Source organism: Aulonocara sp. 'chitande type north' Nkhata Bay, linkage group LG3, assembly GCF_057382095.1.
Source record: "Aulonocara sp. 'chitande type north' Nkhata Bay isolate Kocher_YH1m ecotype deep benthic linkage group LG3, A_spYH_male_GT1.1, whole genome shotgun sequence".
NCBI lineage: Eukaryota > Metazoa > Chordata > Actinopteri > Cichliformes > Cichlidae > Aulonocara > Aulonocara sp. 'chitande type north' Nkhata Bay.
Window position 1 is genome coordinate 24,198,675 of NC_141346.1, and position 27,613 is coordinate 24,226,287.

The window sequence follows — 27,613 nt, forward strand, 5'->3', positions numbered from 1 at the left end:
CTCTCGCCTCCAGGCAATGCAAAAGCAGCCAGACTCGTTCTAGCAAGCATGCTCACATTACTCCATTCTTATATTATTTACATTGGCTCCCAATAGAGTTTCGGATTTGCTTTAAAATTCTTGTTTTAACATACAGGGCACATTTATCCAAGCTTCTTATAAAATACACTGCTCCTGCTGCTCGTCATCTCCGCTCACAGACTCGGTGGCTGTGTCCCAATTCAGGGTCTACACGCTTGAAGTACGCATTTTAAGTGCGGTTACGTCACCGCCACGCGACGACGGCTGTCCCAATTCGAAGTGTACTTCAAATGCATACTCCAAATGCGCCGTCAATTTCCCCAAATATCAAGCGTGGTCCGGTGCAGCTTCGTGGTCCCATATATCCCACAATTCATAGCGCGGTGGTGGGTGTGGATAATTTTGCCGCAAAATACGGCAGAAGGGAACGGCTGAAGAGGGGTTTTTTTCCCCCAAACTTTATCGAACTTATAAAGCGAACAGTCAGTCATTCCAGTTCAGTTTGTACAGTAGACATACAAGGCAAATAAGAGTAACAATATACAGTACAATGAAATAAGAAGGATAAATAAATAAAGAATAAAAAAAAAGGGGGGGGAATGTGACAGACTTCATAACAACTTTGTACTTGAAAGTTGTGACAGCTCATTCGTTGAACATTTCTGAATGAATTTCAATCAATGATAAACCTTTTATATTGGAAGTTAATTTAGGAGAGTTTAAGTAATATTCAATTTCAATCAAAAACAAATTAAATGATGGGGTTGAGTTTTGAAATTTACATTTATGTATATGGAATTTCCCTAATAAGATGGAGCGGCCGAAGAGTGAACTGTCAAAAGTACTGAATATGACGTCACTTATTTATGTGCGAATGTTTAATAATTAAAGTCAGTCATATATCAACAAACACAACAAGCTGAAAGTCAGTGATATATGTATATGTGTGTGTGTGTGTGTGTGTGTGTGTGTGTGTGTGTGTGTGTGTGTGTGTGTGTGTGTGTGTATATATCTCATAATAATCTGACAATACTATAATATTGGCCATATTATATTTACATTACCACAGTGAGATGACTTTAGTCTCATGAGCAACATTAATTAATTGTTATTTACTAACTAATCTTAAATGACTGTTCAGCACAGAAATGAAGCCCAACAATCATGTTTTAGAGTCCTGTGGTCTCTGCCTCAGATACTCAACTAATCAAAATGATGTCATGACAAAAATGAATGACCAACAAAACATTTTTCTCCTTCATTTATGTCACACAAAGCTGTATGTAAGTTAGTATCATGGTTGCTAGGCAACCTGAACAGCGCGACGAAGCGTATACCATCCCATTTCACAAACCTCTCACTTCCGCACTTCTCGTACTTATAGTACGCACCGTACGTAGTACGCGTAGTGCGGGTACTTCAAGCGTGCGGTCTCTTAATTGGGACACAGCCAGGGTATGCTGGTTGTTACACGACTGAAGACGAAAGGGGACAGAGCCTTTCAGTCTGTTGCACCAAGTCTGTGGAATAGTTTACCTCTACAATTATGTTTTAATATTTGTGTACAGCGCTTTGTGACCGCCTTTCTGTGAAAAGCGCTTAATAAATAAACTTTAATTCCTTACTTACTTACATTGCTTTGGTATCTTATAATCTCGTGTTTTTCTGTTTCTTTTACCTTTTTCTTTCTAATAAAATATGAGAATTTTCAAAATATCAACATTTAGAATGACATCACAGTTAATTTCTAGACACTGCTACGTCGTTACTGGTGATTACAACACAGCGTCAGTCAGTCACTCGTCTAGTCACAGAGCAAACCGGAGCTGTAGGACTTGTTTTGTTGTCATGACGACCAATGACACGCCCTTCATGGAAAAAATTACGCATGACGTCTTAATAAGAGCGTCTCCCTGACAGCCACTCAGCAGTCGCGTTTAGGAGCGGAGGAAGTCCGAGTCGCCCCGTCAGTCTCTGCACTTGTTGTTATGTCCCGGCTCAGCTCGTCTTCTTACACTTTTCCACTCTGGACTTTAATCTTGTGCTCGGCTTTCTTAATCGCACCTGTTCAAGGTAAACCGATGTTTTACTTAAACTCTGCTTTCAGCTTAAAGCTAAAATGTAACTTTTTGAAATTTGGATCAAACTGAATTCACTGTTAGAACTTTGTCTTTTATATGCGGCGCTGATGGCAGCCGTCAGTGAGTGTGTGACGATCCATAGGCAGACACTGATAATGACCTTTTCTGTTCAGTTCAGCGACCGTATCTTCACACATATGACGTGTGATCGTAGTCAAATGTTATCGGAAGCGATGGTTGCGATGTGTGCATTTTCATATTTAAGGAAGACTTTGCAGTTAAACTATTCTCAGCAAAGCTGCAAACTCTGACACGATACCAAGCAAATGCAGTATTATAGATACATTTAACTTCCAATAGCACCTTATGTACTTAATGGGAGGGGACTATGTCATGATTTATAATGTGAAGTATTCATAGTTAGTTGGTCCAGAGTGTAAATATTCTCAGCTATGCTGCAAAATCTGAGCTCCTGGTAGTTTAAAGACTGGATGGCTAAGAAACTACTGATGGATTTGACTTGAGTTATTCCACTTTAAGGTCTTTTATCTCTACTTTTTACCTATTATTAACTTATTAACTTTAATGTTGAGAATAGCTGTACAGTTTTTTCATTTGAAAATTTAGATGATTTTTTCAAAGTGCAGAAAACTATGACAATAACTGCACAGAGGCTCACGGGGCTGTTAATGATCTTCAAGTCTTCGGTCTGTGAGAGTTCACAACGTTTAATTTTTCATCTGTTTCCAGGTAAGGTTGTGGTGATTGGGTCAAATCTTCCAATCATTGCTTCTCCGGGTGATGATGTCATCCTGCCGTGTCACCTGGAGCCCACGTTCGATGTCCAGGGTCTGACGGTGGAGTGGTCCAAACCCGACCTGAAGCCCGACCCGTCGGACCGGCTGAGCCGAGTGGAGTACGTTCACCTGTACAGGGACAGGAAGGAGGTCCCCGACATGAAGATGGCCTCGTACTTCAGGAGGACGGAGCTGTTCATGGACGACATGAAACACGGGAACATTTCACTGAAGATCCTGAACGTGTCGGAGGAAGACAACGGCAGATACAGATGTTTCATCCCCAAGCTGCGGAGCAGAGTGAAAGCTGCTGTTGTTGAACTTGTAGTCGGTGAGAAGATTTGTTTTGTTGATGTTTGTGGTTCCAAACTAAAATTCAAACACTCTGATACTTGTTTTGTGTGTTTTTTCTGTACCGTTAGAAAATTTTTGTCTCAATTTTACTAGCAGATTATAACTCTATTCTTTCTTTTTTTGCATCTTTTAGATCCAAATGTTGCAAAAACCTCAACAATGGCACCACTACATCCCAGAAACTTCCCAACTCCAGATCCTCAGGACACGACTCCAACAAATGGTGAGAACACAGTCCAACTCTTCTCTGCATCATCCCTGTTTGGGGTTTTGTGCATTTGTGGTGACCTTCTTGTCTTTTCTACATCAGCAGGTCGATCCAGGGTCCCTGTGGTCGTCGCTGTGGTCACCTTATTATTAGTTTTGACTCTCGCTGGTTTTGCTGCATATTTCTCTCGCATTTTTCAGAAACTAAAAGTAAGAAACAAACAAACAAACACAAACATGTTTTTCCTTCTTGTGCCGTTAGACTGACTCATTATTCAACTTCTTTCAGCAGAAGCATCAAAAGGACGATGAGACACAAAAACAACCACTGCAAGTCTAGAAGTGTAGATCTTCAGTCAGATTGGGGATTCAAACCAGCATCCACAGGGAGACACTCGGGCCCAGCAGCACTGAGATCATCATAAGGTCACACCTACAAAAGGATGTGAGCCTGATTTGAATGGATGTAAACAGGAAATATTTCTTACAGACGTCTTCAGTCAGAGTTGCTGCTGTCAGACTCTGGAGGATCTGCTTGGAAACATCAAGCAGTGAAACTGATGGATTTCCTCCTTCAGTACAAAACTGAAGTTCAGCCTGGAGAAGAAACACTCCTCTGCCTCACTGTCAGCGTGTTTAATCTAATTTATTTAGTCTTTACCTCACTGGTTAAGGTGCACTTAAATCTTTTAGTGAGACCTCAAAGTGTCTCTGATGGACAAATTAAAGGGTTTAAATCCTCCCTGATCATCACTGTGCTGGAATGACATGAATCATTCTCAAACCTCAGCAGGGCTGGAAGATTTTTCATAGCATTAAAGGAAATTTCCATGAATATGGACGTTTGTGACACAGATAATGTGGAAAGATGAAAATAAAACATCACCTGAACGCTGTGATGGAAACTGACGTCACTGTATGAATGCAAACTTTGTTAGTACAGTTTGAGTTCTGACTGTTTTTCTTACTTCACATGTTTGTAGACTTTGTCTACCATCTTTAATGTCTCAGAGAAACTGAAGCTGAACACTTTAAGTAACTGCTGCACTTTATAAACAGAAAAAAAAGCTGATTTATACTCTAGATTTTTAAAGCTACAACTAATTTATTACATTTACTGTGAAACTTCCTGCTGGTTGGGACTCGATGTTTAGACTGTAACCTTATAGTCTGATTTGTGACTTTGTGCTTTCACTGCCTTTAAGTCAAAGTCAGTGTTTGTGTGATGAAACAAGCTTAAACTTCATCACGAGAATAAAAACATTTAAATACTGAACTGAAAGAGTTTCTTGGATTCTTTGATTTTCAAGCCTCTTCTTGACATTTTGTTACAATTTGTGTGTTTTCTTGTTTTTACGACTAATACCTCGTCCTATTAATTTAATTGTTTTATATAAGTTATTTATTTATTGTCGTCATGTGTCGTTTCCTGTTTGCATTTGATGATGTTTTCAAACAGTTGAACCAAATGAACTGTTTAAAACTTGAGTGTTTTGTTTCATAGAAATTAAAATGACCCACAGAGTTTACTGTTGTTGTTCCATGTTCTTGAATAACATCAGTATTCTGTGAACATGATGACGAAATCAAATAAATGAGCAACAGTTCGTCATCACTGTCTGCTGTCTGTTTCTTCTTCAGCTCTTCATCACACTCACTCTCATTTCACTGATTTGTTTAACAGCACTGCTGAAAACTCATTTGGTGTCTGTTGGTGACTGATCATGTGACTGATCATGTGAGTTTTGAAAGGTTCTCTATAAATCAAGTTATTATTACTATTTATGAAGGACATTCAGAGCTCTTCTTTAGATGTGGGCAGATACAGGTTTATAATTGTTAATGTTTTACAGTCACATGTTTTCAATGATTAAAGGGAACGAGATGTCAGAGGAACACAACAGGAACACGGTGATCACAGCTGCTCCTCCAAAGGACGCACAACAGTTTCATAGGCTTGTAGATAGAAGACTCTGGGCTTACGTCTCACTGCATCTGAGACAGTGTGAAAGGACTTAACAGCCTTATTATGTTTAGAGTGACACAACCAAGCTCAGCTCTATTTGATTCTGGTAATAATTAATTATCCTTGAATTTAATCAGAATATAATAAAAAAAATGAGTCAAAATCAAATCAGTGAGGTTTAATCAGAATATCATTATTACTGTGAAATGTTTCCATGTTTCCAATACCTGAAACCTGACGACCTGACCTTTTACTGGGATTTGACGCACGTGTGTACGATGTTTAGATATCTTTGTGAGGACTGGTCCCCGCGAGTTTTAAGGCATTTTTGAGATTAAAAATGTGGTCTTAGTGTCGGGGATTCGGGTTAAGCATTCATTTTTGATGGTTAACACTATATCAGTTAGGTGTGTGTGTGTGTGTGTGTGTGTGTGTGCGTGTGCGTGTGTGTGTGTGTGCGGCACAGTCCAGATGTTGTCTGTGGACTTTGGTAATTGGTCAGAAGGACCAAAGCAAACCTTCAGAAATTGTCTGACATGTATGATGAAATAAACCTGATATTAATTATGCTGTGATTGACAAACACAGAACCACAGAGCTATCACATGTCAGTCATATGTGATTGAGTTAAAAAGAAGTAACAAGAAACATTGTTGTGTGTTGTAATCATAAAGAGAAGCAGTGTATTGATGTCATGTTAAAGTGTATCCACATGTGACTGAGCTGATGAGAGACAGAGTCACGCTGAAGTGCAGTAGAGCTGATAGCTGGGTGAGAAATGTAACCGGCGTAATGACGTGATCTTAATGTTTAACCTTTGCTTCGACTCATGCCATAAATAACACATTAGCTCATCCTGAGTGATCTGGGATACAGTCACGTTCAGTCATGTGATGGTGTCATGTTTGATCATAGTGGGGACGCCACAGTGAGACTTAATCACAGTCTGGGAGTGAGGGGGATTCCCCCCCTCTGGTCTACCTGCCCCTTCTTCTGCTTATGAACCCAGGTGGAAAGACCCCCACATTCCCCACTTCTGATTTTTAGCTCTGCTTTTCAAAACAGTCCTCAGCTCAAGCAGCAATAAAATCACACTTTCACTTTCAGCAGAGGGGGAGCCGCTTCAGTGCATGATCAGGATCTCATTCTATTTCTCCTTTTTATTCACTTTTTAACCTGTGTGGACTTTTAACAGGAGCAGAAATCCCCTAAATTTCATTCTCTTAGCTTATAATTAGACAAAAACATATAAAAAATAAACAATTTAAAACATTTATACTGTTGGTGCTTCAGATGTTTGTACTTTTCTGACCTGGATCTATGTAGATGGATGTTAGATCCATCCATCATGGCAGCAAATTTTTAGTTCAGTGTTTGTTTAAGTGCTTTTAGTTATTATGTTTAATTACTGTCAGAGACAAGCTTCAGGAAAACTAGTGCAGGTGTTACAATAACAGCAACTTCCTGAAAGCAGTTCATAAGTTTAAAAAACATTATGAAAAAAGTATGTAAAATTATGTGTTCACAGAGTCTCAACAAACCTGATTATCGATGTCTCATCGGGCAAACACTAAAAATAAATGTAAGACACACACAAAGATTGGAGGTCTCACCATCTGTCTCAGCTGTGGGAAAAAGAGGAAAACTAACAAAACTCTAAAAGATCATTTATTAGCACAATAATGATAAAAATGGAAGGATAAACAGGCCAGTGTTACACTAACAAAATGGATAAAACACACAGTCCAAGGTCAGAGCCAGCTACAGCATGAGTCACACTTTACATGTCGATCTGTCCTCTAAGACCCATCACCCTGTAAGTAGAGGCACCCCGGCCTCAGCAAACCAACTCTGTGTACAAAGTGTGTGTTACACTGCAGTGAAAGCTGTGGGGGGGAAGCAGAAGTAAAACCAGGTGATAGAAAACACAGAAAAGTGTCAGTTGTGGTTTTCATGTTGGACCTTTTAAAAAAATATTTGGCTTTTCTGTTCTCGTTTCTTTGCACCTGGTGAACTTCTCAGCAAAGGTGATCTGAAGAAGATGCCTGTAAACGTCATCAATGATGGACAAAGAGAGGCTCAAAGCCGTCTCACAGCGACACCTCCTGGCCAATGTGGGCATCACATCTTGATGACGCTATTCTGTGACAAAGTGACAGAGAAAAGCTCAGCACAACTCCCAACAACACTACTTATTATAGACTATCAATAAGTATGATCAACACATGTTTTGGAGAAATCGTCCTACAAACAAGGAACTACAAATATGGAGGCTGTGACTGTAGGCACTGTGTTCTCCCTCTGGCAACATTTATGAGGCTGTTTCAGTTGCTTAGTAACTCAGCACAAGGTGCAGTGGAAACAGCCCATAAATAAAGTATACTGAGCAAACACTGCTGTGGTTACTGTGTGTGTGTTCTTCCCTTTGTTTGGATTCAGCCAGCTTTGTTTTCTTCTGCCACCCTGCTCACAGCCTTGGGGGGGGGGGGGGGGGGGGGGGGCTCAATGCTTGGATGTGATTGGTTGACTTTTAAGCTGTCTGGGATTTAGTGTCATCAGGTTTGTTCTGCACACTACCAAGGAAAGCTTAGTGTTAGGTTTTATTTTCAAATAATTCAAAAATAAGTATTTAAAATACATAAATTCCTAAATGTCTTTTCCAAGAGACAAATTCTTTCCAAGTTCAGCTTTGTATCATCTTTCATGTCTCATGGATCAATGCCTTTTAAACCTGAGCAACACCTCAACCTGAAGGATTTAATCGTGTTTCAGAAATGCAAAACTTTTTAAAAACACAAGTGATGCACAAATCCCCAAAACACCGTACAGTCATTGGGTAACAACAACAACACTTTTAATAATAAATAAATAAAGCTGAGAACACAGCACTTTGATTCTGAGTTAAAAGTCAATGAATAAAAAGAGTTTAACAGGTGTTTTGGAAACAGCCAATGAGATCCTCAGTGTGTTGTTGTTGTTTTAAACAACAGTTTCTGATTAAAGTAGAAAATGAGAACAGTCCGGAGTCAAAGCTGAACATTTCTGCCTCTTTTATTTTCCCTTCAGTAAATACTTTAATATTATAATGTGGAGAAATAAGTGTATGCAGTGGCACGTGCTTGGAGTATTGTCACATGACCAGAGCTGTTTACTTCCTGGTCTTCGAGAAAGTGGATGTCCACGGCGAAGCTGCCAAAGAAAAGGTCAGTGAAGGACGTTAAAATACACGGAGGGGAAATATTTTTGCTACACGTGATTTTTATGGTGTCTGCAGTGATGTTATACTCACATGTGATTACTCGAAGTTGTGTTTGCAGCGGAGTTTAGTGTTAACGGCCACAGTAGCTCGTTCGTTTCTCTGTATTGTTGTAGTGGGGACATCGTGTGTTTGAGTCACGGCACAGAAACACAGAGGAACGAGCGCTGATTTTTATTGTAGAGGCCCGGTGGCGCCAGTGTCCGGCAGCCTCGCCTCTGTCAGTGCGCCCCAGGGTGGCTGTGGCTACAATGTAGCTTGCCATCACCAGTGTGTGAATGTGTGCGTGAATGGGTGGATAACTGGATATGTAAAGTGCTTTGGGGTCCTTAGGGACTAGTAAGGCGCTATATAAATACAGGCCAGGCCATCTTGATAATGCTGTTCTGTGACACAGTGAAGCTCTGCAAACTCCAAACAACACAACTTATTATACTACACTATCAATAAAAACACAAGTGGTACACAAATCCCTCAAAAACCGCACAGTCATTCGATAACAACAACAACAATATTAATAACAAACAAATAAATAAAGCTAAAGAAAAAAAAGAGTTTTAACAGGTGTTTTAGAAATAGCCAATGAGGGCCCGACCTAACCCGCGCAGAGAGATCCTCAGTGTGTTGTTGTGGTTTTAAACGACATTTTCGGTTTAAAGTAGAAAAAGAGAGCAGACCGGAGTCAAAGCCGAACATTTCTGCCTCTTTTACTTTCCCTCTTGAAACCAGGGGCGCTCTCTCTCTCACTCTGTCTCTCGGCTATACGACAGTAGTCATCAATATTTATGTCTTTACACTTTGTGTTTAACTCATTTAAACCCACACAAGTAACAGTAAACAATAGTTTTATGTATGAAATTTTAAAATGTTCCTGAGTGATTTTTAAAGCATTTTTCAGTAAATACTTTAATATTATAATACGGGGAGATTTATGTGTCACATGAGAGTGACGTATGTGTCACCAGAGCTGTTTACTTCCTGGTTGCTCTTTGAGAAAATGGATCTCCGCGTCAAAGCGTCCAAAGAAAAGGTCAGTAAATTACGTTAAAATACACGGATTGCAAATAGTTTTGTTACACGTGACCTTAATGTGTCTGCAGTAATGTTATGGTCATCTGCGATTACTCGAGCGCGTGTTTGCAGCATGTTCTGACGGTCGCAGAAGTTCGGTCGTTACTCTGTGTTGTTGTAGTGGGGACATCGTGTGTTTGATTCACGGCACAGAAACACAGAGGAACGAGCCCTGGTTTTTATTGTAAATGTATAAAAATCATTTTAATGAGCAGAGCTTTCTTTTTTCTCTGCACACAATACTGACATGTGACACGCTGCGGGTGGAGGAGGTGAGTGGGTGAAACCATGACCCTGCAGATTTTAGTCAGAGACGCTAAAATCCTTCAGACACGGAGCGAGCAGCTCAGCCTCGTTTCACCTGAAGCAGAATCAGGATGTGATCAAACTTTCTGTCTCTCTTTTGTTATCAGTGCGAAAAATTACAACAATATGTTTGTTTGAGTCTCGAAGAAAAGCGAGACGATCCCTAAAAGTTTATTTTGTTCATCTGAATGTTTTCAGTGGGAGAAACATTTCGTCACTGATCCACGTGACTTCTTCAGTCTCAGCTGACTGCAGGTTTCTTGTAAACACCTTATAAGGTTGAGGGCACCTCATCCGTGGGGATGGTGTTTGCTCTGTGTTGTAGCGTCTTCAAGACACCCAGTTTATGCTCCAGAGGATGATGGTTTTAAATATGAGATTTGATTGTCACCCAGGTGTCGTCCACATACCTGAACCAATGACTTGGTGGTGATCCAGGGTAGGATAGCACCGCCCTCTGAGATAACAGCAGGGTTAGAGAGTCAGTGTCTGTGCCAATAACAATCCAAATAAAGTCATTTATGAGACTGAGACTGTCTTCCTGTGATAGTGAGAGTGAAAGTATGAAAGCATGCAAACACCGCCCTGAAACTCCCGTCACATCACCAGGTAACTCCTATTTATAAACAATGATGATGTCATCAAGGAAATAAGGAAATGACTGAGTGAGTTTACAGTGTTTATGCTGTGAGAGCTCAGTGTCGCCAGATGGGCTACTCACTCGCCCTATTGCTCTCGCTCTCTGTTTGTCACGTGTACACTAATTGCAGCGTGGCGCCTGCACTGCCTCGCAGGTTTCCTCCCGTTCATTCCTCCCTTGCTCCTGCAAGCAGCATTGCGAGCGGATATATCATCAGGATAAACCGGGTGGTCTTGGTCGGGCTACGCCACAGCCACAGGTAGGCTGCACGTTTGTCCTGCGATTCTTTCTTTTTTGGGACATTTGTATAGTGACACATTTGTGGCCCCAGCGTGGCCGCCTTATTCCTTTTTGACTCCAGCTGTCGTGGAGAGAGGTAGTTGCTGTATTTAAGCAGATTCAGTATAGCGACTTCAGTCCTGAGGTAAGCATCCTGACTGCTAACCAGAGAAGGTTAAGTGCTAAATGCGTTTTTCAGGCTCTGTCTGCTGCTATAAACCTCTCCTCAGCAGTTTGTGTTCCAGCCTAATTGAACTATAGAAACTTCTGTAGCAGCCGCTGGTTTTGGACCCTGCTGTCTTCTCCCAGTTGGTTTTATTTTTATTGGTCTCATTTTCTTTCACTTTGCCTTGTTTTATTTAGTTTATTTGTGGACTGTTGTTTATATTTGTTTCCACGCGGCCGGGCCAGAGTGATCCCCTGCCCGTGTGTGGTGCTGGTTCTTTGTTACCTCTGTACCGACCCAGCTGATTTACTCCGGGAGCTGTAGAGGATTCCTCTTTATGTGAGGGGCCACGATCAGTATTTTAACCACTGTAACCAGTATAGATCACTCTTCACACAAGTGGTGTTTGACTTTTTGACTTTAAGCTCGTGTTTGTGTCGACCAGCAACACTCATCATAAAAGTGTTACCAGTGTTTGTTTACATGACTCTCCCTCTGAGGGAATCCCTCTGATGACATCAGACATGAGAGATGTTTATGAAAGCGTGTGAGAGGTCATGTGGAATGACTGACACAGCCAGGGACAGGTCAGGCGATAGGTCATGAGTGTATGACCAGTTTCAGACTGAACTGCTTCTCTCTCTCTCTCTCTGCAGTTTTTATTTTTCTTTAGTATTTTCTAATACTTTCACTTCAGCTTGGAACATTTCATTTGTTCAACATCAGCTTGATTTAAGCTGCTAAATCTAAAACAACTGTGGGTCAGTAATAACTAATCCATCAGTGTTTGCACCTAAACCTCTCACTGCTTGGCTGCAGCAGGAGAGGCGTCCTTCAACCTGACGAAACAAGATGACCTCTCACCTTTATCATTAACACACTGAGGCTGTATCAGTCCCACTCCCAGTGACAATTTCACAGTTATCACCTGACCTAAATAATTTTATGATCAACTTATTCATTGCTAACATGTTTAGGAGCCATTCATGATTAAAATATGTGTTACAGTGTAGTTATAGTTAGTTGTATTATTGTTCTGTTTCCTCACAGTTTCCAGCTGTGTTCACTTTATCTGCAAATTTTCATGTGTTCACACAACAGCTGGATTCAAAGATGTAAATCCAGAAAACTGTTCCAGTAATAAAGTAAACACACTGCTGAAAATAAGTGAACAGGATTCTTTTGACACTTAAGGTTTAAAAAGAAAAAATATGAAGGTAGCGAGGAAAAAATCGACCGGAAGAGAGCACAGATCTAAGACCAGAGGAACGAGCTCTGTCGTTGTTCATTCAGCGTTTACTTTGTTTGGTAAACAAGGAAGGAGTTCCCTCTTCATTCCTTTTGGTGACGAAAAGGAATGAACCACAAATAACAGAGTTATAAATAACTCATAATGTTTCAGAAACTACGTCACAATAGAGTGTCTCCCAGCGCAACACAGTTTTTCATGACTCCTGAACTCTCCAGTAATAAACCTGCTGTGTTATATTTAGACTCAGATAACATTTAAAGGCTCCACTTAAATGGCACAAAATGTGTGAATCTGAATCTTCTCTGCTGAGCTTTAAAAGACAAACTGTGAGTATCTGAGTGAGTTTTTATCTTCTTAATGTTCTCATCTGTGTAAATCCACATAAGTGTGTTTCAGTAAAAAGTCATAAAGAATCATAAAACTGCTGCTGGAAACAAAGCAAATAATGAATCTGGGTCACAGATCTCGACCAGGTGTTGGTTGGTGGATGTTGCACCCAACAACCAACACCCATCATAAAAGTGTTTCCTGTGTTTGTTTACATGGTTCTCCCTGCGTAGTGAAGCAGGAGGGAATCCCTCTGATGACATCAGATGTTATGTAAAAGATGTTTATAAAAGCGTGTGAGAGGTCGTGTGGAATGACTGACACTCCCAGTGACAGATCCACTGAGAGTTATCGCCTGACCTGAGATCATGAGTTCATGACCAGTTTCAGACTGAACTGTTTTTCTGGGTCGATGCTTTACAATAAAGTGCCTGACAACTGTTGTTGTAAAATATACACACACACACACACACACACACACACACACACACACACACACACACACACACACACACAAAGTTGGTGGTTTGATCCTTGGCTCCTCAAATCTGCATGGGACCTTCAGATCAGTCTGACCTTGAAGAAGAGGTCAGAGGTCAAATGAGACATAATATTTTGACTCATTTTACAGAGCGTTCTGTATGATGATACATGTCACACTTGTAAGAGTCACGGTTTCATCAGAAGTTATGAGGCTTTTTGTCAAACTTCCACCAATAAACCAACAACATCCACCGCTTCCTCCTGTAAATCACGTCTGTTGGTTTTAAATCAGAGAAGTTCCTGTTAGAAAAAGCTGCTGAACTGATGAGAGATGAAGCACGTTTACCTATTTTATACAAACTGATGTCACGTGTTGTCTTAAGCGGGATCTACAGTCCAGCTGACGCAGCGCTGTCAGCTCTGCTCCAGGGAAAAGTTAATAAAACAAAGTTTTCTCTGAATAAGTTTTTTATTTCCAGAGCAAATTTTCTTATTTCAACTTAGTTTTTATTGCTTAAAAATGTTTAATTTTTCTTGGTTTCAGTCTAGTTGTATTTCTTTTAATTATTTTCATTTAGTGTTGCATAGAGCGCAAATGTCAGAGACAAGATTTAGGTAAACCAGTGCATGTGTTACAGTAAAAACCCACTGAGGTTTATTTCACTCTAATAGTCTTGGATTGTCCAGGCCGACTGCGGTGAGATTAGTTCCCAGTAGAGGCAGTGGCCAAAAGTAGTGGTTGCTACATGCAGTCTGTGGGAAACACGTGTGCTGTAAGAAGAAGTGAGAGTAAAACTCAAACTTTGCTGCCATTAATACATCATCTGCTTCCAGTGAAGCACAAACAGCTGCAGAAACAGGATGTTCGTGTTGTTGGAGCTTCTGTGGAGCTAATCAATGTTGTTATTGAGAATTCATCCATTTAATTAATGTCACAGAACCTCAAAGTACGAGTCCTGATTTTCTTTTAGATATATTAAACATAATGGTAGCACTTTATATTAATGCCACACTATTAAGCATAAATAAGGTATTTAAAACGTGGTTAATTCGTCATTTATATATTATTACTCGTCTTTGGTATGTTATTAATAAATATATTATTATGACTCTGATTATGGTTGTTATTAGCAGTGATGTAATACATGGTGTATACAAATAAAATATCTGTATTGACTATAAGGAGGAGTGCAGTGCTGCCAGCACCAGTTTAACCAGCAGAGCTTCCATTGTTCTCTGCACTGACATGTCTGAGCATTTATACTGGCAGGTGGAGGATGTTACATCATCACAACATTGTAAACAGCGTTGAATCTTTGCTGCAGCTTTGATCTCACAGAGAAATGATCAAACTCACCTTCTGTATCTAACAGATTATTAGATTGATTAAATAGTCATATTTCCAAGTTAGTCTCTGGATGCTGTGCTACATACTGCTGAATCATTAATGACACGACACGTTGTGTCAACATGACTTTCATGTTTTTCTATTATGAAAGTTCAGACTCGCTTACTTCACCTGACAGGTCGGCTTGTTTTTATTTGTTATCAGTGAGACACATTATAATGTCTGAGGCTTCAAACTGAACAGAAAGTGAGACCGAGCAGACTAGTTACAAACTGAGACTCGGAGTTTCTATAGAAATGATCCAAATACAGTAACTTTTGTGATGCGTTAAAGCGCGACCGGCACGCAAACGTCACAGTGAGATTTCCGTTAACGTCGTCACGTCATGGGACTTCTTAACACTCCAGGGCTCAGTTAACCCCACCCAGATTGCAGGAGGCGGAGACTGTTACGTATATAAAAAGGGAGATCCTCACGGCTCATTCATTCATTCAGAGCGAAGCAGGCAGGGACTGATCAGACTACAGATTTCCAAAAAAAAAAAAACTCGCTTCAGTCAGAAAACGGAACTTTTAATCATCGATCATGTCTCTGAACAACTTCTACTTTAAGGACTCTTTCTTTTTCTCACTCCGGACTTTTCTCCTGTGCTCGGCTTTGTCCGTCTGGACTCCTGTACACGGTAAGCCGACGTGTCCAGCTTCTAGCTGCGTGTTAGTGCAGATTACAGTGAATTTTAATGAAAAACTGGCGGATGTGAATAAGCTGAAATGACTGTTATCAGCTGTGCTGTGTTGTCCGTCACTAACAGTGTGACAGCTGTCAGTGAGTTACTTTAAAACCGGAAGAAGCTTAAAACGAGAAGATAGTCAGAACCTGCCTGACAGTGTGAGGTTTGTTTATAACGGACAGAATGGCGGTGATTCACCGAGCAGTCTGTGGGCATGTCAGGTTTATGAGAGCCGTGTGTTTGTCAGAGGAGAGAAAGAGCAGAGTTACAAAACACAACGTCCGGTGAGCCGAAACTAAAACCCTGTTTATTGATCCGGAGTGATGCAGATTCAGTCCGCACATGCTGCTGCTGACTACACGTGTTTCCACAAGCTAATGTGTTTTCTATAAAAACACATTAGCTTGACAATCATGACCCCATCAGGAATTACATCTGACTGCCGACGTGGCTCGTTCGTCCAATCAGGTGTCTGTGCGTGTTTTGTAGTTTACTCTGGATTTGTAGTTTAAAAATTTTTAATAAATGAAATTAGTTGGTTATTAAAGCTGAACTCGCAGCGAGGTTAAACAGTCAGTCTTAACAAGTAAATAATTAGAAGGGAAACATGAATCAGTGAAAACAGCAGACTGTGCGATGGTTGACTTAAATCAGCTTGATACAGTAAAACTTACTGAGGATGAGTCACACGAACTATTATTATGAATAAATACTTGTGTTGTTTCTTAGAACTTGGATGAGCATCAGGCTGATCAATCAGTTTGTGTTGTTAAACTTTAATAAACACGTTATTGCTTGATAAAGTTTTATTATAGTGAAATAAAATGTTCACTTTAAACAGTTTTATTCATTATCAAGAAAAGCATAAAACATAACAAAGCAGAAAGAAAAGAAAAAAACCCCAAAGGGAATATATTAAAGTCATTATATACCTGTACAAATTCACATATGGGGTAAAGAGGAGAGAGAGAAAAACAACATTTTCACTCAATTAGCCACAGATTTAGAAAGAGAAAAAGATAAACTCCAAGAGTGAATTGTTGTCCTTTACGCTTACTTCCTATTTAACTGAGAACATCTTAATCGCAACCAACCCCCCTCAACAGTTGGGACAAATCATTTGGCAAATAAGAAAGCAAAGGGGACCAAACATTGAGAAAGAAACCCTCATTTCCTCCTAAAATAGCAGCAGTTCTTTCGTGAGGAATAACTTTAAATAATTCTCTGTACCACAAAGTCACAGAGGGAGGTTTATCCTTAACCCAATTAATGAGAATACATTTCCTAGCTACCAGCAATAGTTTGTCACATAATTTGCGCTGCAAGTGATTCAATGTTACTTCTTTTGAGGGTAGGCCAAGAAGAAAATACCCGGGGTCCCTTTGAATCAGGTTGTTAAAAATGCTACTTAGTTCTTGAGATATGAAGCTCAAAAATCTTTTGATTAATTTACATTCCCAAAAGTAATGAAAAAAAGTGCCAGTTTCTTTTTGACATTTACTACAAAAATGGGAAATATGAGGTGCAATCTTATGCAAGACATTAGGAGCTATATAAAGGCGATGTTTGATTTTTGTATTGGGTTTCTTGCAAGCGGTTGCAAGTAAAAGTGGAACTACTCATGTTAATGGCTCCTTTCCACTCCTCTTCGGTATATTGATTATTAAGATCTCTCTCCCATTTATGAATAGCGCTCAATCTGTTGCTACTGAGAGTAGATAGGAGAGAGTAAAAGGCTGAGATAAAATGAGTTCTGTCTTTTCGCTTAATAAGAAATGTCTCAATATCATCATATTTAACTATTTCTGAAGACTGTGGAATTCTAGAATGAACAAAGTTACGAACCTGGAGAAAGCCAAAAAACTGGTCTCTAGGAATATTAAAATTTGACTGCAATTGCTCAAAGTTCATCAGTGTGATGTTTTGATACAAATCACCAATTACCCTTAATCCCTTTTTCTGCCACTTATCGAACATACTGCGAGACATTCCTGGAACAAAATCTTTGCTTCTCAGTAAAGGAGTCAAGAATGAAGTGCAATCTTCTCTACCCAACCTTTTACACATTTCCCCCCAGACCCTTATTGTATTATAAATGATTGGGTTATTCTTAATCCCCATTTGTAATATTGTTTTTGAAATAAAATGTTAGAAATTCAGGACCACAGACGGTACACACGAGGGTCAGTTAGCCTGTAACAGAACAACAAACAGCACATGTCTGAAATTTTGTTGCGTATATTAAGAAAGACTTACATAACAGCACAGAGGCCAGTGGGGCTGTTCATGATCTCCAGGTCTTTGGTGTGTAACTCGACAGGGGTCTGTGGATGTTCTGTAGGAGTTCAGGAGGTTTAATTTTCCGTCTGTTTCCAGGTAAGGTTGTGGTGATTGGTTCAAATCTTCCAATCATCGCTGCTCCTGGTGATGATGTCATCCTGCCGTGTCACCTGGAGCCCATGTTCGATGTCCAGGGTCTGACGGTGGAGTGGTCCAAACCCGACCTGAAGCCCGACCCGTCGGACCGGCTGAGCCGAGTGGAGTACGTTCACCTGTACAGGGACAGGAAGGAGGTCCCCGACATGAAGATGGCCTCGTACTTCAGGAGGACGGAGCTGTTCATGGACGACATGAAACACGGGAACATTTCACTGAAGATCCTGAACGTGTCGGAGGAAGACAACGGCAGATACAGATGTTTCATCCCCAAGCTGCAGAGCAGAGTGAAAGCTGCTGTCGTTGAACTTGTAGTCGGTGAGAAGATTTGTTTTGGCGATGTTTGTGGTTCCAAACTCAAAGTTGTTTTTGTCCCCAATACAAACTTTCAGCCTAATTTTAATAACAGATTTTGACTGTTTTGTCTTTTAGATTCAAACTTTGCTAAAACCTCAACGACAGAGACGCCGCTGCAAACTCCAGATCCTCAGGACACGACTCCAACAAATGGTGAGAACACAGTCCAACTCTTCTCTGCATCATCCCTGTTTGGGGTTTTGTGTATTTGTGGTGACCTTCTTGTCTTTTCTACATCAGCAGGTCGATCCAGCGTCGCTGTGGTTCTTCTCATCGCTTTTATATCGGCTGTAGCTGTTGCTGGTCTTATTGTATATTTTTGCTGCCATCATCAGAATCGAACTGTAAGTAAGAAAGAAACAAAGAAACAAACACAAACATGTTGTTGCTTCTTGTACCGTCAGACTGACTCATTATTCTCCTTCTTTCAACAGAAGCATCCAGAGGATGATGAGACAGAAACAGAACCACTACCAGTCTAGCTGCCTTGCTCAAAGGAGTGTCGGTGTTAATGGAGCTGAGAGCAGCAGAGATTTATCTGTGCTGGATCTTCAGTCAGATTGGGGCCTCGTCCGGTTTATTTATCGAGCTCATTTTCACATAAAGAAAGTGTAGAACAAGAAAACCCAGAGTGGAAGATCAGAGGATGTAAACAGGAAATATTTCTTACAGACGTCTTCAGTCAGAGTTGCTGCTGTCAGACTCTGGAGGATCTGCTTGGAAACATCAAGCAGTGAAACTGATGGATTTCCTCCTTCAGTACAAAACTGTGAAGTTCAGCCTGGAGAAGAAACACTCCTCTGCCTCACTGTCAGCGTGTTTAATCTAAGTTATTTAGTCTTTACCTCACTGGTTAAGGTGAACCTAAATCTTTTAGTGAGACCTCAAAGTGTCTCTGATGGACAAATTAAAATGAAAATTAAAACTGTTTTGGAAAATCACCAGTAGAGTTTGAAGTACCAGGAACAGGATTCATGGAGCTCACATTAAGCACTCGTGTTTTATGCAAACCTTGTTTGTTAGTTGTCTGTTAACTTTAATGTCTCAGAGAAACGGAACTATAAGCTGAACACTTTAAGTAACTGCTGCACTTTATAAACAGAAAAAAAGCTGATTTATACTCTAGATTTTTAAAGCTACAACTAATTTATTACATTTACTGTGAAACTTCCTGCTGGTTGGGATTCGATGTTCAGACTGTAACCTTATAGTCTGATTTGTGACCGTCCTCAGTTTACAGGTGTGAAATGTTTAAACACAAATGTGTTTATTGCTGCTTTTGCTGCCTTTAAGTCAAAGTCAGTGTTTGTGTGATGAAACAAGCTTAAACTTCATCACGAGAATAAAAACATTTAAATACTGACCTGAAAGAGTTTCTTGGATTCTTGGATTTTCAAGCCTCTTCTTGACATTTTGTTACAATTTGTGTGTTTTCTTGTTTTTACGACTAATACCTCGTCCTATTAATTTAATTGTTTTATATAAGTTATTTATTTATTGTCGTCATGTGTCGTTTCCTGTTTGCATTTGATGATGTTTTCAAACAGTTGAACCAAATGAACTGTTTAAAAACTTGAGTGTTTTGTGTCATAGAAATTAAAATGATTCACTGAGTTTACTGTTGTTGTTCCATGTTCTTGAATAACGTCAGTGTTCTGTGAACATGATGACGAAATCAAATAAATGAGCAACAGTTCGTCATCACTGTCTGCTGTCTGTTTCTTCTTCAGCTCTTCATCACACTCACTCTCATTTCACTGATTTGTTTAACAGCACTGCTGAAAACTCATTTGGTGTCTGTTGGTGACTGATCATGTGACTGATCATGTGACTGTCTATGTTCTTAACACATTAATCTTCAATGTGAGGCTTTAATTTGAACTATGAAGCACTTTGTAACTCTGGGTTCTCTATAAATCAAGTTATAATTATTCATGAAGGCCATTCAAAGCTCTTCTTCAGATGTTGGCACATATCTGAAAAGTATAAAAAACTTAGAGGCAGAAGAAATGATCTGTCAACAGCGACGTTCACAAGGCCATTAACAGTGATCCCACTTTGCAAGACTGATAGACAATGTGCTGTATGTTGTAATCATAAAGAGAAGCAGTGTGTTGATGTCGTGTTAAAGTGTGTTCATTTGTGACTGAGCTGATGAGAGTCACGTTTTACTGAAGTAGAGCTGATAACTGGGTGAGAAATGTAACGTGTGGGATGAAGTGATCTTAATCTTCAAACTTTGCTTTAATCCTGTTTGTGGAAGTTCACAGAGATTGTAAACACTTTGAATAAAACAAACGTGTGAATATTCATGAAAGATCACAAACAACACATGACCTACATGTATGTTTCAGCGAGTACATTTTATTTCTATGATAATTAAGTTAATTATTAGCTTCAGACCTGCAGGTCTTATTATGGCACATTCACTGTCATATCATGTGCTCACAAAAGCAGAGACCTGTGTTTGTATAGCGCTTTACTTGGTCCCTAAGGACCCCAAAGCACTTTACACATTCAGTCATCCACACATTCACACACTGATGATGGCAACATTGTAGCCACAGCCACCCTCGGGCGCACTGACAGAGGCGAGGCTGCCGGACACTGGCACCACCGGGCCCTCTGGAGTAGGCAATGGGTGAAGTGTCTTGCCCAAGGACACAAAGACCGAGACTGAGAGGCGAGGCTCGAACCGGCAACCTTCCGATTACAAGATGACCTGCCAACTCTTGAGTCACGATCGCCCACGTGGGGGCACATTAGGTCAGCCTGAGTGATCTGGGACAGTCACATTCAGTCATGTGATAGCATCACATTTTGGGAATGAGGGGGATTCCCTCCCCTCTGGTCTACATGCCCCTTTCTCCACTCATTTGGTTTCAACCCAGGTGGGAAGACCCCCACATTCCCCACTTTTGATTTTTAGCTCTGCGTCTCAAAACAGCCCACAGCTCAAGCTGCAAAAAAATCCCAGCCTGACTTTCACTTCCAGCACTTACGACCCGTAACAGCAGAGGGCACTGCTTCAGGGGATGATCAGGATCTTGTTCCATTTCTCCTTTTTATTCACGTTTACCTTTGTAGACTTTTAACAGGAGAAAACATTCTCTAAGTTTCATTCTTTTAGTCTAAAATTTGACAAAAAAGCCCATTAAAAAAGCAAACTATTTAAAGTTTGAGTCTTCTGAGCTGGGTGTTAGATCCAGCATTGTGGGTGAAACCATGGAAACTAAATGAATCTTGAAAATCTTCTGATTTTATTTGAGTTTTTCAAGTTTACAAAATAGTTTCAGTTAATTTTAAAGTTTAAAACGTTTTGTTATGTTTGGCTTTAGGTTTAGTTTAATCTTCTAGAAGTTTTCTTGTTGTGGGGACGTCCGGACTGTCTGCAGTGAGCTCTGCTCTCAGTACAGCCGCTGTTCAAAGTGTGTATAACACTGTAATGAAGACTGTGTGTGTGTGGGGGGGGGGGGGGGGGGGGAGCAGAAGTAAAACCAGGTGATAGAAAACACAGAAAAGTGTTAGTTGTGTGTCTGTGGTTTTCATGTTGGGCTTTTTAAAAAAAGTATTTGGCATTTCTGTTCTTGGTTCTTTGCTCCTGGTGAACTTTTCTGTTCCCCTTCTCTTATTAATGATGGGCAACGTGAGGCTCAAAACCGTCTCGCAGTGGCACTATTGACAAATTTGGGCCTTGTAATCGGAAGGTTGCCGGTTCGAGCCCCAGCTTGGACAGTCTTGGTCGTTGTGTCCTTGGGCAAGACACTTCACCCGTTGCCTACTGGTGGTGGTCAGAGGGCCCGGTGGCGCCAGTGTCCGGCAGCCTCGCCTCTGTCAGTGCGCCCCAGGGTGGCTGTGGCTACAATGTAGCTTGCCATCACCAGTATGTGAATGTGTGCGTGAATGGGTGGATGACTGGATATGTAAAGCGCTTTGGGGTCCTTAGGGACTAGTAAGGCGCTATATAAAATACAGGCCAGGCCATCTTGATAATGCTGTTCTGTGACACAGTGAAGCTCTGCAAACTCCAAACAACACAACTTATTATACTACACTATCAATAGCTAAAACAGAATATTATGCTATCAGCGAGCAACATGGCTAATGCCTTTCACACAGCTTTGTCTCAACTCCAAAGAGCCACAGAAGTAAAAGCTCATAATAACAATTGAAACAATCTTTGAAAAAATGACTTACCAAGCATGGCAAACAACTCAAATATGTAGAGCAAAATGTTCTGAAACGGCTTCACTTCAGCTTCGATTGGAGCCGTGCTGGGGGCGGAGTCTGTGAATTTACTCTGTTGGTGTCATAGCCCCTCTAGGAGTTCAGAGTTAAGAGGTCAAGAGTTAATGTTTCCATTTTAACACCTCCAGATTTGACATAGAAACACTCATTTTTAACACTCGATTTTAACTACTATCATTTTACACCTCAGAGTTACATTAAAAGAATGTGACTCTACTTAGAGTAAAATTAACTCTACTTTTGCAAGGAGACTATTAACACCAAAACATTTAACACTTTTGAATTTGCTGTGTGTGTTTCAGTAATAAGTCAGAAGGAATCATGAAAGTGCTGCTGGAAGTAAAGCAAACAATGAATCTGGGTCACAGATCTCGAAAACCAACACCCATCATAAAAGTGTTATCTGTGTTTGTTTACATGGTTCTCCCTGCAGAAGAAACAACTGACACTCCCAGTGACAGATCCACTGAGAGCTATCGCCTGACCTGAGATCATGACTTCATGACCAGTTTCAGACTGAACTGTTTTTCTGGGTCGTTGCTTTACAACAAAGTGCGAGGTTTCACTTCCTGTGTGGCGGTAATGTCCCGTCACGGTAATGGTCCCCACCCAGTCATAAAACCTAAACATCCACATTCTTTCTATCTGTCAGTGAGTCTAAGTTACAACCTCAGCTCCCTGTTTTTCTGCTCCTGGCTAATGTGAGGGAGAAGCTCCCGTGCAGTGTGCTCTGTTCTTTCTACAATCAGAAAAGCAAGGCCATGATTCCCTGCAAACAGTTTTCTCTTTATAAATCAGCAGTATGATGTAATAATGTAATAATAATAATAATAATGTACAAATCAGGTGAATAAATCTAACAATCTTCACCTTCTTCTAAATCAGGAGTATAATGCAACTTAAACTACATAATGATTTCACAATCTTTAATCAGCCGTATAATGATTCAACAACTCTTTGATTAGAGGTATGATGTAACGTACGACAGTGTAATAATCTCACAGTATTGATCCAGGTGTTGTTGTCATGTTTTTATGTGCCAGTGTTTTTCATTTTTGATTATTTAAAAATGGAGATGCCATTTCTAATTACAGCAGGTTTGTTGTCAGTGAAGATGTTCACTTTACTTTAAAACACTCCAGTTTAAGAACAGAGAGCCGAGGTCAGCAAACAAAATGTGAAAATGAGCAATGCATGACCTATGACCTTTCCTGGATATTCAAATTCCAAGTTCCTCTGTGTTCTCCATATGAGGTGGCTGTAGAGCAGGTCCTCTACCAAAATGAAAGGGTGGTGATTTGATCCTTGGCTCCTTAAATCTGCATGCCAACTATCCTTGAGCAAAACACTAACCCTGATGCAGCCATCAGAGGGAGAATGTTAGATAGAAGGATAGAAATGCAGAGGCCATTATTATTAGTGCTGTGGATTGTAAAGAACAATGTGGATTAGACAATCCCTTTAACACTGGTATCAAAAGTGAAAAATAATAATCAATCGGATATTATGCAAATATATAAATAAAATACAAATACCTGTTTTGAATGGCAGAGAGATGTGAGAAAGTAAGAAAGACAGAGACAGGTGGGTGAGCTCCATTCACTCTCATCAGCAGAGAGAGAGAGAGAGCTGCACACTGTGCTGTAAACTCTTTAAAATACCTCAATAAAAGCCTCCTCTGTGCCTACGAGGAGAAACTGAAACCGGAGCAGTTTCCAGCTCTGTCTGCTCGTTTGTTCCACTTTCAGCAGAAAACTTTATTTGCTGCAAAAAGTGACGTCATCCTCACTTTAGCCCATTACTCACATACTGAGCTGCCATAAAGAATCATTTATACTGCTAAAATAAATGTCCTAAATATCCTGCAAGACACTAACCCTGATGCATCCATCAGAGTGAGAATGTTAGAAAGATAAAAGCACTCGAGTATAGAAGAAGTTTATGTGTGGCTGGATGAATGTTGTTTAAAGTGCTCTGAGTCTCCAGGAGTCTGTTAAATAAGAATCAGTCCACTGATGAAACAGATCCGTTGCTGGAAACATGCTGAACATTACAGCTGATTCTTCTCAAACTGATCAGATGTTGAAATGCTTTTCGTGACCATTTTTTAACCTGAATCTAAAATTAAATTTTTGGTTCAAATCAGGTGAAGCTAGAATATCAGGGATAGAAAGCTCGAAACAGATGCTTCGCAAGAAGTGACGTCATCCTCACTTTAGCCCAGTACTCACACACTGATCCGGCATAAAGATTATATTTATACTGCTAAACACTCAAACCTCATGGCAAATACGCTTTTTTCCCCTTTTTTATTCCCTCTGACTTCTGCTACAAATATCTCATAAACAGGAGGCAGGTTCACTATAACCAAAACTACAGACTCACATGTCAGTGTTACAGCAAACAGCATCCACAGCAGTGCACAGTTAAGGTTCTTCTAGGTTCAGAGGTCACTCAGCAGAGGATTTTTGGTCCACCTGTGTGATTGGTCAGAATTAGCCAATGAAAATAGGTCAAATGTTACCTTTTTGTAAAGAAGGAATTAAGAAAACAGTCCAACTTTTCTCTGCATCATTTCTTTCACTCTAAAAGTAAGAGTATGTTGTTGCTGCTTGTGCAATCAGACTGACTCATCGTTCACTTTCTTTTGCTCGTCTGTATAAACTTTGTTGTGCTGTCAGTGATTCATTACATCACTTCTGTTTCATTGTCATTGTTGTGTATTGTTCATTAGTTAATGCCTGTTTGTTGTTTCACTGAATGAAAGTTCTGTGTTTGTAGTTTTTCTAAATTCTTTGTGTTCCAGGGATATTTAAATGCACTACAGGCGTATTCAGCTCAGTGAAAACATCAACTGAAAGTCAAATAACATGTATTATTAATTTAAATTAAAAATATATATATAAAACACACCTGATTTTATCGTTGTTTCTTTTCCCCAATGTTTCTTTACTGGACAGTAAAACCAGAAAATGTAACATTATTCAATATTAAATACTGAAGAGACCTTCAGATCAGTCTATTGAGCTTGAAGGAGAGGTCAGAGGTCAAATGAGACATAAAATTTTTAATAATTTTACAGAGCGTTCTGTATGATGATAATACGCGCCACACTTATAGGAATCATAGTTTGATCATAAGTTATGAGACTTTTTGTCAAACTTCCACCAATAAACCAAACTTTGACTCAGTGGTTTCAGATGTAAGCTGACTGCCTCTTTTAAATCACGTCTGTTGGTTTTAAATCAGAGAAGTTCCTGTTAGAAAAAACTGCTGAACTGATAAGAGACACGTTTACTTACATTTTATACAAACTGATGTCACGTGTTGTCTTAAGCAGGATTTACAGTCTAGCAGATGCAGCGCTGTCGCTCCGCTTCAGGACAAAGTTATAATAAGTTATAATAAAACTATTTTTTTCTGGTCTTGATGCATCCTCAATCATCCAGGAAGGTAAAACGTAGCGCTACGTCCAGATGAACAGAATCAACTTTTGGAGATTTTTTTTCTGAATTAGTTTCCTGTATTTCAGAGGTTTTTTTTATTTCCAGAGCAAATTTTCTTATTTCAACTTTGTTTTTATTGTTTAAAAACATTTAATTTTCATTGGTTTCACTGCTAGTTTTATTTCTTTTGATTATTGTCACTTATTGTTGTATAGAAGGCAAATGTCACAGACAGGTAAACCAGTGCATGTGTTACAGTAAAAACCCACTGAAGTTGATTTCTCTATAATAATCCAGGATTGTCCAGGCCGCCTGCAGTGAGATTAGTTCTCAGCAGAGCTACGCCCATTCTGTGCTAAACGCATGTGCTGGAAGAGGAAGTGAGAGTGAGACTTCATTCCTATTGAGCCTTGCTGTTGATAGCACACGTCATCTGCTTCCAGTCAAGGAAGTCAGGATGTTCGTATTGTTGGAGCTTCTGTGGAGCTAATCAATGTTGTTATTGAGAATTCATCCATTTAATTAATGTCAGAGAAACTGATTTTATTTTAGATATATTAAACATAATGGGAGCACTTTATATATTAATGCCACACTATTAAGCATAAATTAAAATGTGCTTAATTCATCATTTATATATTATTACTCCTCTTTAGTCTGTAATTTGTAAATACAGATATATTATTATAACTATAATTATGGTTATTATTAGCAGTGATGTGAAAGCTGTCCAATATCTGTATTTACTAATAGCATATAAGGAGCAGTGCAGTGCTGCCAGCACCAGTTTAACCAGCAGAGCTTCCATTGTTCTCTGCACTGACATGTCTGAGCATTTATACTGGCAGGTGGAGGATGTTACATCATCACAACATTGTAAACAGTGTTGAATCTTTGCTGCAGCTTTGATCTCACAGAGAAATGATCAAACTCACCTTCTGTATCTAACAGATTATTGGATTGATTAAATAGTCATATATCCAAGTTAGTCTGTGGATGCTGTGCTACATACTGCTGAGTCATTAATGACACAACACGTTTCATGTTTTTCTATTATGAAAGTTCAGACTCGCTTACTTCACCTGACAGGTCGGCTTGTTTTTATTTGTTATCAGTGAGACACATTATAATGTCTGAGGCTTCAAACTGAACAGAAAGTGAGACCGAGCAGACTAGTTACAAACTGAGACTCGGAGTTTCTATAGAAATGATCCAAATACAGTAACTTTTGTGATGCGTTAAAGCGCGACCGGCACGCAAACGTCACATTGAGATTTCCGTTAACGTCGTCAAGTCATGGGACTTCATGACAAGAGCAGGGCTCAGTTAACCCCACCCAGATTGCAGTAGGCGGAGACTGTTACGTATATAAAAAGGGAGATCCTCACGGCTCATTCACTCATTCAGAGCGAAGCAGGCAGGGACTGATCAGACTACAGATTTCCAAAAAAAAAAAAAAAAACTCGCTTCAGTCAGAAAACGGAATTTTTAATCATCGATCATGTCTCTGAACAACTTCTACTTTAAGGACTCTTCCTTTTTCTCACTCCGGACTTTTCTCCTGTGCTCGGCTTTGTCCGTCTGGACTCCTGTACACGGTAAGCCGACGTGTCCAGCTTCTAGCTGCGTGTTAGTGCAGATTACAGTGAATTTTAATGAAAAACTGGCGGATGTGAATAAGCTGAAATGACTGTTATCAGCTGTGCTGTGTTGTCCGTCACTAACAGTGTGACAGCTGTCAGTGAGTTACTTTAAAACCGGAAGAAGCTTAAAACAAGAAGATTGTCAGGCAGGTTCTGACTGTGTGAAGCGACTGCTCTTAGCTTAGAGGTTTGTTTATAA

General features: G+C 39.9%; 3 protein-coding genes across 13 annotated transcripts in view; all 3 read left to right on the forward strand.

Moving 5' to 3' along the window:
• The first annotated feature begins 1,968 nt into the window (after positions 1-1,968).
• Positions 1,969-5,066, forward strand: LOC147334698 (myelin-oligodendrocyte glycoprotein-like). 6 transcript variants are annotated; one of them, XM_086274064.1, is made up of 5 exons: positions 1,969-2,094; positions 2,853-3,230; positions 3,387-3,476; positions 3,564-3,670; positions 3,750-5,066. In XM_086274064.1, exons 1-5 carry the CDS (start codon positions 2,010-2,012, stop codon positions 3,798-3,800), a joined length of 711 nt encoding a protein of 236 aa, XP_086130190.1. In that variant the 5' UTR covers positions 1,969-2,009; the 3' UTR covers positions 3,801-5,066. The 6 variants fall into 6 exon arrangements, with proteins under 6 accessions (XP_086130190.1, XP_086130199.1, XP_086130208.1 ...); XM_086274073.1 differs by having other exon boundaries at positions 3,753-5,066; XM_086274082.1 differs by having other exon boundaries at positions 3,567-3,670.
• The window catches only part of LOC147334699 (uncharacterized), a 42,614-nt gene continuing 16,976 nt past the window's right edge, over positions 1,976-27,613 (forward strand). The window contains exon 1 of one of the 3 annotated variants that reach the window (XM_086274296.1): positions 1,976-2,094. The gene's annotated coding sequence lies outside the window, so the exon portion shown is untranslated. Of the gene's footprint in view, positions 2,095-27,126; positions 27,370-27,613 lie in introns of those variants that run through there. The other 2 variants (XM_086274305.1, XM_086274286.1) reach the window with 2 other exon arrangements.
• LOC147334700 (myelin-oligodendrocyte glycoprotein-like) lies at positions 8,512-19,946 on the forward strand. 4 transcript variants are annotated; one of them, XM_086274170.1, is made up of 5 exons: positions 8,512-8,629; positions 17,661-18,038; positions 18,153-18,230; positions 18,318-18,421; positions 18,512-19,941. In XM_086274170.1, exons 1-5 carry the CDS (start codon positions 8,512-8,514, stop codon positions 18,557-18,559), a joined length of 726 nt encoding a protein of 241 aa, XP_086130296.1. In that variant the 3' UTR covers positions 18,560-19,941. The 4 variants fall into 4 exon arrangements, with proteins under 4 accessions (XP_086130296.1, XP_086130316.1, XP_086130325.1 ...); XM_086274190.1 differs by having other exon boundaries at positions 8,530-8,629; positions 18,321-18,421; positions 18,512-19,946; XM_086274199.1 differs by lacking the exon at positions 8,512-8,629 and adding an exon at positions 14,522-15,236 and having other exon boundaries at positions 18,321-18,421; positions 18,512-19,943.

Excerpts from the sequence above, each read along its gene's own strand:
- LOC147334698 (XM_086274046.1), top strand. The coding sequence starts at position 2,756 with ATGACAATAACTGCACAGAGGCTCACGGGGCTGTTAATGATCTTCAAG. Across the intron at positions 3,231-3,386 it reads TGTTGTTGAACTTGTAGTCG|ATCCAAATGTTGCAAAAACC; the intron begins GTGAGAAGATTT and ends TGCATCTTTTAG. Across the intron at positions 3,671-3,749 it reads GCATTTTTCAGAAACTAAAA|CAGAAGCATCAAAAGGACGA; the intron begins GTAAGAAACAAA and ends AACTTCTTTCAG.
- LOC147334700 (XM_086274170.1), top strand. The coding sequence starts at position 8,512 with ATGTGGAGAAATAAGTGTATGCAGTGGCACGTGCTTGGAGTATTGTCA. Across the intron at positions 8,630-17,660 it reads GCGAAGCTGCCAAAGAAAAG|GTAAGGTTGTGGTGATTGGT; the intron begins GTCAGTGAAGGA and ends GTCTGTTTCCAG. Across the intron at positions 18,231-18,317 it reads GGACACGACTCCAACAAATG|CAGGTCGATCCAGCGTCGCT; the intron begins GTGAGAACACAG and ends TTTCTACATCAG.